Raw genomic sequence first — 17,548 nt, forward strand, 5'->3', positions numbered from 1 at the left:
TAGGTTTCAAAAAGTATTTAGTACCAACCACTTAATTGGTATAAAAGAAAAAAAGGAATTCTGACATTGATTTGAACAATCATTACAGTAAATGTAGGAACCATACAAAATGACTTCTTTGAAGGGCATTATCATTGGGTGTATGCTTGTGCTCTGTTTTGTGAAGTTATTTTTAAGAGTCTCATTTCTTCAGCAAGAGTTTAGAACTTGGGTGCCCATGTCTATTAATAAGGCTTTAGTTGATTTGAACTCACCAAAATTGTTTGCAAAATTGAGTATGTATAGGTATGGCATTTTTCTTTTTATGTAATGTTCATTAATCCTTTTTTTCTTAAAGTTTATAATGGAACATTTCAAACTTATAACAAAGTGATGATAATAGTGTAATGAAACTTGTGTACCGGTTATTCAGCTTGAACGGTTATCAATTCATGGCCAATCGTATTTCATCTATCTCTAATTCATTTTCCTTGTTTGGTTCTCCCTGCCCTGCCCTGATTATTTTAAGGCAAATCCTACACATTATTTCACCAGTAAATATGTCCATATGTAACTCTGAGAGACAAGCGGTATTGAAAAACAAAAATAAAACACACCTAACTATAACACCATTATCAAATATAAAAACAGCCTAATAATTCCTTAATTTAATATCATCAAATAACCAGTCACGTTCAGCTCTTTCCAGTTGTGTCATGTTCTTTTTGTTTGAATCAGAGTCCAAAAGAGATTCATATTTGGCTATTGATTTTTTTAATCTCTTTTAATCTTTAGGTTTCCCTACTATCTCTTTTTTCTCTTGCAATTTATTTTGACTAAATTCATCAGTCTATCTTAACAGCATTTGCTACTTGAAAATAAGGGACATGTCTTACTCCTCTTGTAGTCCTTCCTTATGTAGTACTTGGTGTAGTGCATTATATAGAGACATTAAAGAATCCTTTTGGAATTGAAGGGGAGAATTAGAAAATCTGATTCCTTTTATTTTGGTAGAAATTTAGTGTGAAATTTGACATATTCTTAGGAAATATTATCTTTTTAATAAAGAAACTTTTATTTCACTTGCTTTGAAGATGTTTCCTTCCCCCTCAAAGAAGTTCTTTATTTCTTCTAGTTCTTACCTTTTGAGCCTTTAAATCTAATTAAAAACCAAGGCCTTTTAATTGTACTTCCTCACTTTAAAAATAATACATGCTTATTTTTATTTTTTCTATAATTCAAAGTTACATAATTAGAATATCCTCAATATTCCTTCTCTCAGAGGTAGACACTCTAGTTCAGTATATATGTGCTTCCAGGCTTTTTTCACATTTTATATAGTTTTTTAATGGAATTATAGTTTACATAATTGTACAAGTTGCTTTTTCTACTTGGACATCTTTCCATTATAGAAAACATAAATCTACCTTCTTCAAAAGCCTTATTTGAATAGTACATACACATTTATAGTCAGTTTGCTGAATATGTGACCCTTGATTTCTAGCTTTTCTTTCTTTGAAATTTATAACCTGTCACATGGTTTGTTCTCTGATATGTAACTTATTCCAGTTGTATATTTGGTAAAAGCTCTAAGTGTAGACGTCATTTTCCTTGGGTAATGTGCAGTTTGATTTCACTAAACTTGTTTTTGCTGCTTTGAAATATAATTGTTGAGGAAAATATTAAAGTATTAGGGAAACAGTTTTTAAACGTACCACTAAAAATAGAATTTATTTCCTAAATATAAATTTGTTTTAATTGAGCTCTAGTCTAAAAATAAGGCTTCTTATCTGAAATATATACTAAGTTAGTTTCTTTGTGAAAAGTGCATATTGTTTACCTTTAGCAGTTTCTTTATATAATGCTATCCTCAAGTTCAGTGCTTTTTTCTTTCAGAGATAAAAGAGGAATAGAGGGTAGAAGATGCTGGGATCTGAACGTGCTGTTGTGGAAGAATGGTTATCAGAATTCAAGGTAAATTGGATTGGGGATAAGAATGTGTCATATGATTCTATATGTCAGTAATTCAAACAGTGACTGTTCTATGGAGAAACTGAAACAAATGTTATGATATGAAGTGGAAATGGCAGAATATGAAATAATGTGTTTCTATACTTGTAACTCTTTAAAAAGGCGCTAAGGTGAATAATAACCAGAAAGTAATACGTAAAAATGAAAGTAGTTGTTAGGATTGATGAGGGGATGTATGAATTTTTAAATACATTCAATAAAAGGGGAAGCTTCCAAGCTTTAATAAGGCACAGACATAGGATTTGTGCCTTATATTTTTATTTCCTGTAATTAAAAATCACCCATTGATTTGATTTAAAACTATATAATTTCTGAATACTATTGAAATAAATGTTATATAAACATAAAATGCAAGAATTAAAATATATCCTGTACTTATTTTTTTTTAGAGTAGATTAGTTTAAGGTGACCTTTTTCAGCAAATCTTGGTATAATGTGTGATTTCTAATCATTTTTCATGGTTGAGTAGTTTGAAGAACTGTATACTATAACATTCTAACTTAATTTGTTTTATTAACTGTCATGGTTATTTCTTGTATTATTCTTACTTTTCTTAGTTGACTCTATCATAAATCTTTTCAAGAGGAACTCAGGTAAAATAAATTTCCTGACTTCCAAAATATTAAGTTTGCTTTTGATTTCCTTGGATGTTTCTTTTAGGCATTACCTGACACTCAGATCACCAATTATGCAGCAACTTTACACCGGAAAAAAACACTGGTACCAGCCCTCTATAAAGTTATTCAAGACTCGAATAATGAGGTAGGAAAGTTTATAAGAAAAATAATTTCAACATAGTAAGATGAAATATGTGTACTAAAACACATATGTAAGTTTTGTAGTTTTCCCTTCTCTTTTTAAAAATCCTTCTTGTGGGACTGGAAAACTTTCTTTCTGCTGTGTTTCATTCTGGTAGTTGCTTTGGCTTTCCCTTTGCCCTCCCTCTTATTATTTTAAATGTTTTGACCAGATTTGTTTCTGTTCAGGACTGTATTGTTTTGATTCTTGATTTGAGTGACCATCATCTCAATAGATTACTTTTTTAATTTGAAACTTTTCTCTGCTTCTTGTTGGAATGTTTTCTTTTCTGGAATCCAAATTTTAGCCATACACTGATTTCAGATTTTTAAAATTTTAAGTATTACTTGCAGTTACTCTATTGACGATACGGAACTGTGTATATTACTCTAATCATTGTACGCAAAGTGGTGACATGAAATGATGCTGCTCACAAATTTAGCTTGAAAAAAGCACTATTTAGCATAAGTAGTCAAGATCAATAAACTTAGAAAAAGAGTTTCCTGTTATTCAGCTTTGCGATAGAAGGGGGAAAATGCAGCTATTTTATCTATATGTTAATTTATGCAAAATACACACATTATCTTTCCATTAACACAATAGTATGACATATAGTTATCACCACTGGATTCGTGTATGCTTTAAAATGAAAATGAAAGGAACACACAGGAAAGTAGCTTCTTATCTTCCCAGATACAGCCTCCAAGAGTGCCTCTGCTGTGTACTGGAGTGAGTTTGAAGAAGTTCAGGTAATCCTCTCCTAACCAGCAGCTTAATTTAAAGTGCATCTTAATTTTTGTCCTATCACTAAAAACTTGCTTATTGACATCTTTCTTTCCTGTCTCCTAAACTTGGATTGCCTCTCAGTTAGGCATGCATCTGTTGCTATTTGTAGCAGCAATTGCAGGATTCATTTGCTTCTTTTTCTCTTGCTGTGTATTTATGAATGTTTTATAACTTTAGGGGTGTGTGTGTATGTGTGTGTGTGTGTATATATATATATATATACACATATCCATTTTGGTTAGGAGTTTTCAAAATTCTGTTTGAATAATGAATGTGTGTATTTCTTACCCCGTGTTTTGCACTGTCTTAACATTTAAGCTTTGCTTATTAAAATTTGTTTTATGCTTTCTCTTTAGATTGTAAGCTCCTCACGGGCAGTGATCATATATTCTGTATTTGTTACTTCCCTAGAATATGTCTTGTCATGTACATGATGAACATTCAATAAATATTAAGAAGAATAGTAAGACAGAAAATCACATTCTGAAATGTTATCGTTTTCATTAGGACTCACAAGTATATAAAAGGATTGGTTTCCTTTTTTCCTTTATACTTTCAAAGCTATGACATTTTAAAAAGTTATTCACATTACTTTATACTGTAATACTTCATAATGTTCATGTGTACCTTGTCATGCCTAGAACTGGCAAAAATTATAGCTTGAGAGATTCAAGCTCAGCAGCAGTCACTGTAATCATCCAGTTGTCAGAGCAGATCTGTCTTTCCATCTTTTCTCTTGTCAGGTCATAAAGTTCTAACCATGTGGTCATATTTCAGAAAAGCAGAATGTTTAGCTCTACAGTATCTCAGGCTAATTCTGGACTTCGGTCCTAGAAGGAAGCCCCTTTCAGTCCTGATTTTGTTATATTCTGAAACACAACTGTTTTATTTAGTCAACAGGACATTTTTCAGAAAATTGTCACATGCCATATACAATATTAATTGAAACTTAGGACAGTCTTACGAACAGTTTTGCTTTAAAGACCTTAAAAGTTCTTCAGAAAGTGTATTTCCTACTTTGGTATTACATATCATGGCCAACCTGTACTGCAGCTGAAGCTTTAATCTCTAGAGCAACATATTGCTTAATTTTTCTCCTTTTTGTTCCAGATCCTTTGGACACTCTAGCAGTTCTATTTCAAGGAACTCTCCATCTAGTCTATTAATCCTATCACTTTTTCATGATTTGGTTGCCTTTCTTTCTTCCCTCACATACCTCACTTCTGTCTTCACCCAGCTAAATTTTCATAGTACATCATAGTCTCTTTCCTTGCAAACATTCTTAGCTCCTTTGCTTCTCATTCCGTTAGTTCTTATTCTTCGGGAAAATCTCTACACTGGATAAAACCCAGCTGTTCATCTTCATGCTTATACCTGAGCAGCTGAACATACTTGGAGAAATCAGCTGCAACAACAATTTTGTTGACTTTCTCTGCTTTATCTCTTACTTATTTTTTGAGAGAGAGAGAGAGAGAGAGAGAATCAGAAGCAGACTCCAGCTCAGCAGAGAGCCCACCGCGGGGCAGATAGGGGGCCCATGACCTGAGCTGAAATCAAGACTCAGATGCTTAACCGTCTGAGCCACCCAGGCACCCCTAGTCCTGCATTTAAAGTGCAGAAAGTCAGGGGTGCCTGGGTGGCTCAGTCAGTTAAGTGTCCCAACTCTTGATTTTGGTTAAAGTCATTATCTCAGGGTCCTGGGATCAAGTCCCATATTGGGCTCCATGCTCAGCGGTGAGCCTGCTTGAGGATTCTCTCTTTCCATTTCCCTCTCTCTAAAATAAATCTTTTTTTAAAAAAATGCAGAACTAAAAATCTCAGTCACATAGTACTGTCTTTCAGTCTTGCTTTACTTTCCTGGTACACTGTCCCCACTGTGGATTTTACACATTCCCTTTCCTCATTAGTCTTACCCTCCTTTCCCTCATCTTCAGCTTGCTTTCTATGTCATTAAAAAAGAAGAAGGTAATTGGGATCTCTCTTATTTTCCCATTCATATCTACCACTTACCAGCTTCTCCACCTACATTCTCCTGCTTCTTCTGTTGTGGTAGATGAAGTGTCCCAGGTTGTAGCAAAGGCTGTCTTCCACTTAGGCCTGGATCACATCTTCTCTAGCCACCTCAAAGATTGTTCCTGCAATTATACCTTCTCTTTCCTTTATCATTGATTTCTGACCAAAAGTTATTGGATTACCAGCTACTCCTCCTCCCCCTTTAAAAAAAAAAAAAAGCAGAGTAAAAATTTTGGCAACCCTGTATTTCTTTGCTATGCCTAATTAAAATGTAGTCTCATACATGCCACTCTGGTTCTTGGTACTGAGGAAGGGAACTTAAGGTCTTTATGACAGAACCAAATTGTAATTGGGGCACTTGGCTGACTCAGTCGGTAGGGTGTGTGACTCTTGATCTTGGGGTCATGAGTTTGAGCCCCACATGTGGTGTAGAGTTTACTTAAAATAAAAACTAACAAAAAAGAAAGAAAGAAACAAATTGTAATTGTACCATGGCCAGTAAATTTTAGAGACAGCAATTTTGGCATTTCACTAAAGAGAAAAATAGATTTGAAATACAGATATATATTTTTAATAAATGCATTTATGAGAGCAGTAATGTTTAATTCCCCAAAAGAGCTGACTGTTTTGGTCAGTACTTTAAAAGATGCCAGCAGTTGACTATTTTCAGAAGTTTATTACTTCATTATTGACACTGTGTAATATACTAATTGTAATTAAACAATCCTCACCTCCTACCCTCCACCTTCATTCTAGTATAAGAAACGTGGTATAGTGGGAGCATCAACTTGGTGTCAGAAGACCTGGATTTTAAGTGTCTTCTTCCACTGCTTCTGTGACTTTGGGCAAATTGTCTGACTGGTCTAGATTTCTGTGTAAGGGGAAAATTGGAATTTTTTTAAAGATTTTAAATATTATTGGGGTGCCTGGCTGGCTCAGTTGGAAGAACATGTGACTCTTGATGGGGCTGTAAGTTCAAGTCCTACGTTGGGTGTAGGGATTACTTAAAAATAAAAAAAGCTTAAAAAATGCTATTGTAGTTATTTCAAATAAAGGTCTTAGTAGTTACTAGACACTAGGGTGTGTGTATGTGTAAATCTTTTTTTTTTTTTAGCTTTCCTTAAGAGCTAAGCTTAACTCATCTAAATATATTAACTGTATGATTAACATTGGATTTGTTGACTTTTAATTTACAATTGTGAAAGTAGTGACTTTTTCTAGAACGTTAGATTATTACAGACATATATAACTACATTCAAGCAGATTTCCAAATGTATATGCATTATTTAATCATTCAGAATAGAGGTAAGCATATAAATACTGAATGATTCATTTTTTTAAAAGCTAGTTTTAAATTTTAAACATTATTTTATAGTTTCCTGTCAGTGTTTTATTTGCATTTTAAAATCATACCCAGTTTTGTGTAGACTGCAATTATTTCAACAAAAACATTCTAGATTTGCAGTACATGATTAGGAAAAAGGGAGAGATTTATTTAAACTGCTCATTTTCAGTTTTCAAGGTGATGAAGATCCTCATAAGTCATATTGTGGGATATCATATGAAAAATTAAATACTGAAAAAGCTATTTCTGTATATTTGCCTCCTTTTCAAAAATCTTTCAAATAAATGTAATTAGAATTTAAGTCAGTCTTAAAACATTAAAGTAATCCATTTGTTTTACTTGTATGTATTTAAAATATTAGCTAGCATTTTGGATGTCCAAATATTATATATTGCAAAATCCCTTTCTCGATTTTATTTAAATCATAGTCTAAGTTGAGATTTAAAGGTTATTTCCAACAAGAGCGTTTGAAGTTATTTTCTTCCAATATGGAATATCCTCCAAATGGAGGATAGTAAGAGCTAGTAATAATAGAAAAGGAAACTTACTAAATACAAATGTAGTCCATTGGTTAAAGAATTATCTAATAAATTTAATGATACAGTGTATTGAAAAATATGTTGATATCATATGAGTACAAAATTCTTATAGTTAGTAAATTGGTCAGTTTAATATGTAGGCTGTACATAGAGATTAACGTTTGGGTCACATTTATTAAAAAATGCAAAAATTAATATCGAGAAAATATTTTTAAAAATATTATAAAAGTGTATATACATTAAAAAAAAAACACAGTGACAGCCAAAAGAATGGAAATAGCTAATGCACTTTATTTTCCTTTTAGCTTCTGGAGCCTGTCTGCCACCAGCTGTTTGAGCTCTATCGTAGCTCTGAAGTTCGACTTAAGAGGTTCACACTGCAGTTCTTGCCAGAATTGATGTGGGTTTATTTACGGCTTACAGTTAGCCGAGACAGACAGAGTAATGGTTGTATTGAAGCTCTTCTGTTAGGAATTTATAATTTGGTAAGTTGAAAATGATAGTTTGGGAAAATTTTAAGTATCTTTTATTTAAAGTCTTCTGAGGTAATACTTAATACTTAGGGGCACCTGGGTGGCTCAGTCGGTTGAGCATCTGACTCTTGATTTTGGCTCAGGTCATCTCAGGGTCATGACGTCAAGCCCCACGTCAGGCTCCACACTTAGTATGGAGCCTGCTTAGGATTCTCTCCCTCTCTCTTCCCCCCAACTCATATACATGCACTCTCTGTCTCTCTTAAAACAACAGCAACAACAAAAGAATAGTCATAAAAAAATAAATTGAAACTGGGGCGCCTGGGTGGCGCAGTCGTTAAGCGTCTGCCTTTGGCTCAGGGCGTGATCCCAGCATTCTGGGATCGAGCCCCACATAAGGCTCTTCCGCTGGAAGCCTGCTTTTTCCTCTCCCACTCCCTCTGCTTGTGTTCCCTCTCTCGCTGGCTGTCTCTGTCAAATAAATAAATAAAATCTTTAAAAATAAATAAATTGAAAGGTCTACTGAATAATTTATTTAAATTAATATAATTGAGTATATAGAGAGGCTTAATAAGTAATTACTGATAGTGGCATTTTTTAAAGTAGGTGAAACTATTATTGATAGTATTAATATTTGTGAGTTATCTTTAAGTTACTTTATTTGACCAATGTTTATGAATGCACTGCATTTAAAATTTTTGAAATTATTTTTAATAATCATTTGATAATATATGTTTTTGATACTGTACTGTTTGAAACTTTTTTCTCAGAGATTCTTAGTACCTTAAACATTATTCTGGTTTTTTTCCCCACAGTGTCCAGTTAGAACATTGGTATTGAGATTCCTGCTCTTTGAAGTCTTATGTTCTCTGTATTCAGTACTCATGGTAAACAAGCAGTCCGCATAATAAAATTAAGTTTAATAGTTGAGAGGTACTAAAATACCTCACAAAACTTTTGAATCTCATAGTAAATAAATATTCTTCTGTACCACTGCTCACTCCTCAGTATTACCCCTTAAAAAATCATTAGAAAACATTTCCATCACTGGAATGTATATCTGAAGAAAGTAGTATGGCCTTTGGAATCACTTGGATTTTGTTTAAAACCAGGCCTAGCCATTTGTTGACTGCTTTAAATTTGGGCAAGCTACTTAATACCTTGACTTCAGTTGCCTCATCTGTAAAACAGAAATAAAACATTGTTAGTAGAATTAAAAACAATTAGGAGCATCTGCATGTTGCCTGAGGTGTTTAATGAATATCATTAGCAGTAGTAGTAGTATCAAAATTAAGGGTGAGTTTTATTTTATATGAAAAACTGGTGTAGGTATAAAATTCTATTACTAACTTGCCTGATTGTTTTTTCTTTTAAACCAGGAAATTTAGGGACACCTGGGTGGCTCAGTTGTTAAGCGTCTACCTTCAGCTCAGGTCATGATCCCGGGGTCCTGGGATCAAGTCCTGTATTGGGCTTCCTGGTCATTAGGAGGCCTGCTTCTCCCTCTCCTATTTCCCCTGCTTGTGTTCCATCTCTCTCCCTCTCTCTCAAATAAATAAATAAATAAAATCTTTTTAAAAAAATAAAGCAGGACATTTGTTTCATATATTACTCTCTCCTCTAGTATTTAGCACAGTCACTTAATAGATATTTGTTGATTTAATAATTGAATTTAGTGTTTTAGATTATGTTGAAAATTAAGCTATCTTTTAATTTAATAAAATTCAGTAGTGGGACAAATGAAGCAAAGTATTTTTATAGCAGAATACTGACAAGTTCTTGACAGTGCTTGTTGGTGCTATGGTTTAATTATTTTTTAGCATCTCAGAAATAGGTACTATGAAGTAAGTGCTCAATTATGTGTCAGAAATGTAACCTCAGGCTTCTTTCTTCTAATTCCCTTTCTATCTGTGTTCTCTCTTCTCTGTGGCTCTCAATTTTTCTTACTGCTCTAGGTTTCTTGCATATATTTATTTCTCTCCCCGCCCCCCCAAAACTTCTCCCTTGCTTCACATAGCCCCAGGGGAAATTTTATATTGCCCTCAGGTTAAACAAATTTCAGAACATCCTTCTTCAGAGATACACACAAATACAAGTAAAAGTTATTTGGTTTAATTTGAAATTTAGTAATAAAAATTTAAGTTTTATTGCCTAACTTAAATTAGGTCCATCCATTTTACTGTAAACTTTTTCTGAGGAGTAATGGTCCAAATGTGGTAGTAACTAGTTTGACTATAAAGTAGTAAAATGACTTCCCTAAGGAGTTTTTAAACCCATTTTCCTGCCAAAATTAGAGGTATCGTCATTGTTCACATGTAATTGGTACTCTCCTGTGACATACTAAACTCAGAAATGAGCCCTATAGGGAAGTTCTTTTGGGTTTGTGTTTTGTTGACGATAGTTGTTTTTATTGTTGTTTCTTCCTTTTGTGCTGTGTAACTACTCAGTCTCTCTCTAAGCTTCCTTCTAGGTCTACTGAGGGGGGGCAGCCTTCTTTCTCTGGGTTTTATGCTAGTTATATATACTAATATGAGTTGTAAAAGAAACAGACTAAAATGAGGCAGTGGAGAAAAGGAGTGATGCCAGAGGAGCATTTCACCCCTCTATTTGCTAGCATCTATAGTCAGATTTTTACTAATACTTGTAGAACACTGGTGGTGCCAGAGACTGTAGAACTTAAGGACACCATTGTCCTTTTCATTGAGAGATAAAATGCCTTTTTTTTTTTTTAAGATTTTATTTATTTGAGAGAGAGAGAGAGAGAGAGAGAGAGGAGGGAGAATGGCAGGCAGAGGGGGAAGCAGGCTCCCTGCTGAGCAAGGAGCCTGATGCGGGACTTGATCCCAGGACCCTGCGATCATGACCTGAGCCAAAGGCAGACACTTAACTGACTGAGCCACCCAGGGATCCCAGATAAAATGATTTTAAAAGAAAACACGAGAATTTTCTTACAGTTCAATAGAAGTTACCTAAATATGAACTTAATCACAATATTCATTATGTTAATATGTAACTTAATTCAGGTCATTAGTCTTTTGCTAAATAATTGTGACAGTTTCTTTTAGTCGAGATTCATCCTGTGTTAAAATATTGTGTTTTTCTTATTAATAAGTGTATTTCTTGGCTAAAACATATAATCTGTTTTGACTCAGATCTAATCACTTGTAATCTCCCTGTCCTGTCTGTATATTTAACATGAAAATTGGTTTGTCTGCCTGCTTCATGTCTTTGCTGTCACATTGCATTTGATTTAGCTGTAGTATTGTGCTCCATATCTCTCAAAGGGTAACTCAACTACTAAACTGTGCAAATTTGGTTAGAAAAGATACACTAGGGTAGAAATATTCTTTTTTTTTTTTTAAGGTTTTATTTATTTGTCAGAGAGAGAGTAGGCACAAATGGGAGCAGCAGGCAGAAGGAGAAGCAGCCTCCCCGATGAGCAAGGAGCCTGATGTGGGACCTGATTATGACCTGAGCCGAAGGCAGACGCTTAACTGACTGAGCCACCCAGGCACCCCAAGCCTGAATATTTTTATACTAGGTTTGATGAAGAGTGGAAAGTTGTGGGAAAGTATGATAGGACTTAAAGCGAATGAGCTAAGGGTAAAATTGGGAGAAAATAAGGCCTATTTGTTTGGATTCCTCTTAAAGTTTCTCGGTTTTCAGAGAAAAGGATATAAAAGTCTTTCTTCTGGGGGATACCTCTTAAATGAGGGTTTTTTTTTTTTAAGATTTTATTTATTTATTTGAGACAGAGAGGACAAGGGTGGAAGGGCAATGGGAGAGGGAGAAGCAGGCTGCCCGCTGAGCTGGGAGCCGGATGCAGGGCTCAATACCAGGACCCTGGGATCTGTGACTGAGCCAAAGGCAGATGCTTAACCAACTGAGCCACCCAGGCATCCTTATTCTTTATATATTACTATTTCTAAAAGTTTTCCTCAGTTGCCAATGATATATTTGGTAAATTAAGAAAAATTATTTCTTACAATATAGTCCTTTGATTATTTATCTTTATATATTATTTTTTAACTATAGGAAATTGCTGATAAAGATGGAAACAATAAAGTTCTATCTTTTACTATCCCTTCCTTATCCAAGCCTTCAATATACCATGAGGTAAGTAAGATTAGAAAGGTAGAATTATTTAAGATTATATTGAGTAAGAGATGAAAGTTAGTTTCTTACCAGAGATAAATGCTCCTAAGACATCTTTATTGATTGCTTCTTAAAAGTAGATGCTTGTAACTAGTGATGTAAAGCTAAGTTCTTACCAAGAGAGGCAGAAAATAATGGAAAATTTTCCTCTAGTTCTTGTTTCTTTCTTTCTTTCTTATTTCTCCACCACTATCATTTTCAGTCTTTTTTTATTAGTCTTTTATGAATTCTTAAAAATATTCTTTCATTTTTTTAAAGTCTTCCAGAATTAGAAATTTGTGTTAGATTAACTTTTTATTATTTTTAAGGAAAATGTCTACTTAGAAGGATTTTAACACTGTAATTCTTTCAATTTAAAGAAGTCTATAATTGATGCATTGTAGCTATTCATTAACATTATGCTTCTGGGTTTTGCTTATATTTATTTGGTTGAAGAATGTGAGAACACTAATAATCATATAGGTGGAAGACTCCTGTTGAACCGAAATCTCGGATATAACGATATATGTGTATATTTAAGGATATATGTTATGAATCAAGTTTCTCGTCTATAGTGACCTTTAGTAGTATAAGGTGTAAGGAAAGCATTTAAAGAAACTTTACCGGTAGTCGAAAAATTATATTCCATTTTCTTATCAACAGACAATATCCAGTTGTCTCAGAGCTCCATGCAGCTATTTATTTTCTTAATTAATTCCCCTGGGACTTCGTTTTGTATTGGAAATAGAATGCCTCCAATAGAACAGGCTCGTTTTAGCATAGAATATTTCTGAGTAATAGATTTTAATTAAGTTCTGTGTATCATGTTATGTAATAAAATGGAGGATAATGAAACATGAATGGATGCTTCTAACTTCAGAAACATGAAATCAGCTATGTCACTATTAAAGAAACATTTGATCATAGTCTTCATTATTGTTTGTGCTACGTAACTCTCTATACCTTTCTTTTTTAAGTTTTTATTTTAATTCCAGCTAATTAGCATACAATGTTATTAATTTGAGGTGTACAGTATAGTGACTCAACAATTCCATACTCCATCTAGTGCTCATCATGACAAGTGTACTCCTTAATCCCCATCACCCATTTAACCTATGCACCTTTCTTTTTCATTATAGAATGGGATTAATTAGAGTATCCACCTACCTGAAGTTAGACGAACTGCAAAATTCAAATGTTCAGTCTCAAAACTGCTGTGTGTTCTGGGGTACAAACAAATTAAGATTGATGTATTTGAAAAAATAAAAAAATAATGAAAGTGGTGCATTTGTAACCTTTAGTCTTTCCAGCAACTTTTCTTATTCTGTGTCCTAAATATGGATTCTTTCTGTAATCTTTCAAAAAATAAAGCAGTATATTTTCAGTTTTATGTATTAAATATAATTTCCAAAAAGAGCTATGGAATGTATGTAATTGAAAAATGGAAAGGGTTTTGAACGAGAAGAATGGCCTTAATGTGAAAACAAAATTAAATATCCTTATATGATACAAATTTTTACTTCATTTTAGAGATACTGTGTCTCTAAAAGATACTTTATCTTTTTTTGTAGCCCTCAACAATCGGATCCATGGCTTTGACAGAAGGGGCATTGTGTCAGCATGATCTCATCAGGGTTGTTTATAGTGATCTTCATCCTCAAAGGGAAACATTCACTGCACAAAACCGGTAATGGTCAAAACTGTAAAGAGTAATAATTATTAATTTGTGCTTAATTGTTAACTATAATTGCTTTGGTTCAAGTTTAATGAGAGAAGAGGCAAAAGGTTTAAGATGTCATACTAGTGAAATACATTATAGTGGTTAAATACCTGTCCATCTAACGCGTGGTACTGTGTGTAAGTCATCTTGTAATGTAAAAACTGAAAGTGTGGGCATAAAGTCAGCCAAGCCAAGGTTTGTGTTCCAGTGCTACAACTTAGAAGCTTACCCTCTCAGGCAGTTTATCTACTCTCTACACTTTGCTTTCTTCATTGCAGAATGGATTAATGAGAGTACCTACCTTCCTGAAGTTAGATAAACTGCAAAGTTTGAATGCTGTGGTCCCCAAGACTGCCCTCACATCTGACACCAACTGCAAGTTTGGCGTAACCACTGTTAGGTTTGATAACTTGCTAGAAGGACTCAGAACTCCCTGAATGAAAGCCGTTAGATTCAGAGTTAAGGTTTATTACGAGGAAGGGATACAGATTACAATCAGCCAAAGGGAGAGATGGATAGGGTAGAATATGGAGGGTTCCAAATGCAAAGCTTCTGTTGTCTTCATCCATGGAGTCAGGAGGCATTACCCTTTCAGCATCAGTGTGTGACAGTATGCAGAGAGTCAGGTTCAGTGTCCAGAGTTTTCACTGGGCTCCATTATTGTAGGTATGACTGATTGATTGATTGCTCACAAGGTTGATCTCAACCTCCCAGTTAGTTGAGGCTGTGTGACCCAAAACCCCACCCTAAATCACATGGTGGTTGTTTGTTTATTTCTTTCTCTCTTTCTTTCAAAGATTTATTTATTTATTTTAGAGAGAGAGAGAAAGCACACTAGCAGGGGGAGGGGCAGAAGGAGAGAGAGAGACTCCTCAAGCAGACTCTTTGCTGAGTACTGGGCTCAATCCTGGGACCTGAGATCATGACCTGAGCCGAAATCAAGAGCTGACCACTCAACCACTCAACTGACTGAGCCACCCAGGCTCCCCGTGGTGGTTGTTTCTAGTGTGGCCAGTCTCCACCCTAAACAAAGACACTTCTGTCAGGTATGATACAGGTTACTTCTAGAGCAGGGTCAGAGGCCAGACTTCTTTGGGCGCGGGGTCAAAGGCCAGACTTCTTTACTACATAGACCATGTCCTGGCCTTTGGCCTAGGCTCTTTTAAACAAAAACGATCATGTTTACCTGGGCATCTACTTTCAGTATAGCATTTATATGACAGCCACAGAGACCAATATGATCATTATGAATATGCCCAACATTTGAAGAGCCAGTGTAAGTTAGGAATAGAAACAATTAATTTGTTTTATAAAGCCACTCTATACATATTCATATTTTTTGTACCATTTTGATTGTTTTCTACCCCAACCTACCCCATCATCTACTACTAATTGTACCTTGTGAAAAACTTGAGCAGAAATACTGATCGTAGAAATTAGCTATTGATTAACTAGATCGAGTTTTTCCCTCAAGCCAGTCATTTTCCTAGCATTCATCCTAAGGAGGCTTTAACTCAATTTACCAGTACATCAGTATGAGTATTATAACCTTATCAACCATGCCAGCATATCACAGAATGGCAGTAGGTGTGACCTGAAAAATGCGTCAAAGATACTGGCATATTACTAGAGTCTTACTGAGTCATTAACTATTATTGCAGTTCATTATCATCTCATTGTTACCAAAATGTCTCCTAGAACAATGCCACTCAGGTTTGCAGGCTTCTGTTTGACTTCATCAGGTTTAAAAGCAGGAGTGGCCTCACCAACAAATGGTTTCACCCTTTTAATAAAATCTAGTGGAGGGGTGCCTGGGTAGATCAGTCGGTTAAGCGTCTGCCTTTGGCTCAGGTCATGATCCTAGTGTCCTGGGATCGAGCCCCACATTGGGGTCCCTGCTCAGTAGGGAGTCTGCTTCTTCCTCCTCCTGCTCTGTGCTCTTGCTTGCTCTCTTGCTCTCTCCATCTCAAATAAATAAAAATAAAATCTTTTTTTATAAAAAAAGATTTAATTTATTTATTTAAGAGATAACACAAGTGAGGGGAGGGGCAGAGGGACAAGCAGATTCCCCGCTGAGCAGGGAGCCTGACTTGGGGCTCGATCCCAGGACCCAAGATCATGACCTGAGCCGAAGGCAGACGCTTAACCGACTGAGCCACCCAGGCGCGCCAAGAACTAGTGAGCTCTTGACCATTAGGTGATGCATCTGCACTCAGTGTCAACCGCAGTTTTGCCAGATGGGATGAAGGTACCACTCACCCCATCAGGCTCTTGGGAATTAAAGATATAGTTACAATTTCTTGCTTAGAAATCCTCTCCTTCTGGCACCTGCGGTTACAGCCCCAGTCCTAGACCAGTGCTTTAGATCGGAAAAGAAAAGCTGAGTTGTGGGGAAGAAAGATGTATAGTTATACCATCGTGTTAGGAAGAATTGCGTAGTCTTACCAGCATTGTCTACCTACCTCTTCCCACATCCCCAGAAAAGCAGAGAAATCTGTCTAGTGGTGACTGTCGTGTGTAAACCTGCCCTTCGTGCTTCATTCCCGCCCCCTTTTCCCTGTCCCATTTTAGATTAGAGATGTTTCAGTTGCTTGTTCCACTTCTCTATCATACCATTATGCTGAGGATATCTCCTTCCCCATTGTTAGGCCTTATAAGCTGTGAAGTGTGTTCCTTGCTGTGAAAAAATGTGACTCAGCAGTCCAAATTGGTGCAATATCTTCTGTTCTGGTCCTTTTATAGTACCCTGAACGTTTGACCTACCATCAGATAGGCAAAGTTTAGTGCAGAATAAATGTCTGTTCCTGTCAGGACCCATTTGTAGCCTCCAGGGGCTTACTGGCATCAGTCCAGCTGTGTAGGGCCTTGCCCCAGAGTAATCCGTCCTGTAGCCATCTGCAATCTGTGTCTCTCTTGTTGGCATGAAACAGTTCTTACCAGCATTTTTTTACCTCAGGGTGTAAAAAGTATATGTATAAATTCAGCTCATCTCTGCATCGCTGCAGAACCGCCATGTCCCCTCATTTTGTGGACACAGATGGTTACTTCAAACAAGCACACTGGGATATCTACTTACTGATACCAGTTGCCTTCTGATTCCCCTGATAGGTATAGACATAATCCTACTTTAATGTACTCCTCAAATACCCATGGTGATTTCCATATTGTTATTCCCCCTGCCCTTTAATAGGCCAGTTTTCCCTTGCCCTCCTGTGGGACCATATGTTTAGGCCATTGGCCACTACCCATGGGCTGGTAACAACTCATTGTGGTAAACATGCAGTTAAGTCCACCTACCAGTCTGATTTGTTTAAACCTTCTTCAGAGTGGCAGCCTTCCAATTAGGATGTAGTCTATTCATTTTAGAACTGCCATCCATAAATCAGACAGCTCTTTGTTGGTCAATGTGTGACCATCACTCTGTGTCCAGGTGGCAGTAGAATCTAGCAACTTGTCAGGTAGTGCCAAAGTTCACCCTAGGGAAAATAGAGGCTCTCTGTTGATGAGTACTCTGAGCACCTCTTTGCATTCCCTGGTAGCACTTCTCTGCATATACCATTTCCATTTTATTATGGAATTCTTCTGGCACTGCCTTTGTTTTTCTCACATCACCCAATATGTTATGGGTATTTCAAATTTCAGGATTATTTTATGTTTCTTTGTTACCAGCCCCCGTCTGAAACAAAGCTGTCAGGTATGACATGGGTTACTTCCCAGAAGTTGAGGGCAA

General features: G+C 35.7%; 1 protein-coding gene across 6 annotated transcripts in view; it reads left to right on the top strand.

The window, feature by feature from the left end:
* The window catches only part of FAM126B (family with sequence similarity 126 member B), an 84,229-nt gene that overhangs the window by 33,415 nt on the left and 33,266 nt on the right, over positions 1-17,548 (top strand). For 5 of the 6 annotated variants that reach the window (XM_008687341.2, XM_008687340.2, XM_008687343.2 and 2 more), the window contains 5 exons: positions 1,876-1,953; positions 2,671-2,772; positions 7,797-7,976; positions 12,000-12,080; positions 13,670-13,785. In XM_008687341.2, coding sequence (XP_008685563.1) covers positions 1,903-1,953; positions 2,671-2,772; positions 7,797-7,976; positions 12,000-12,080; positions 13,670-13,785 — 530 coding nt within the window. In that variant the 5' untranslated portion in view covers positions 1,876-1,902. Of the gene's footprint in view, positions 1-1,875; positions 1,954-2,670; positions 2,773-3,501; positions 3,558-7,796; positions 7,977-11,999; positions 12,081-13,669; positions 13,786-17,548 lie in introns of those variants that run through there. The other variant, XM_008687344.2, reaches the window with a different exon arrangement.

This window comes from Ursus maritimus, unplaced genomic scaffold, assembly GCF_017311325.1.
Source record: "Ursus maritimus isolate PB19 unplaced genomic scaffold, ASM1731132v1 scaffold_1, whole genome shotgun sequence".
NCBI lineage: Eukaryota > Metazoa > Chordata > Mammalia > Carnivora > Ursidae > Ursus > Ursus maritimus.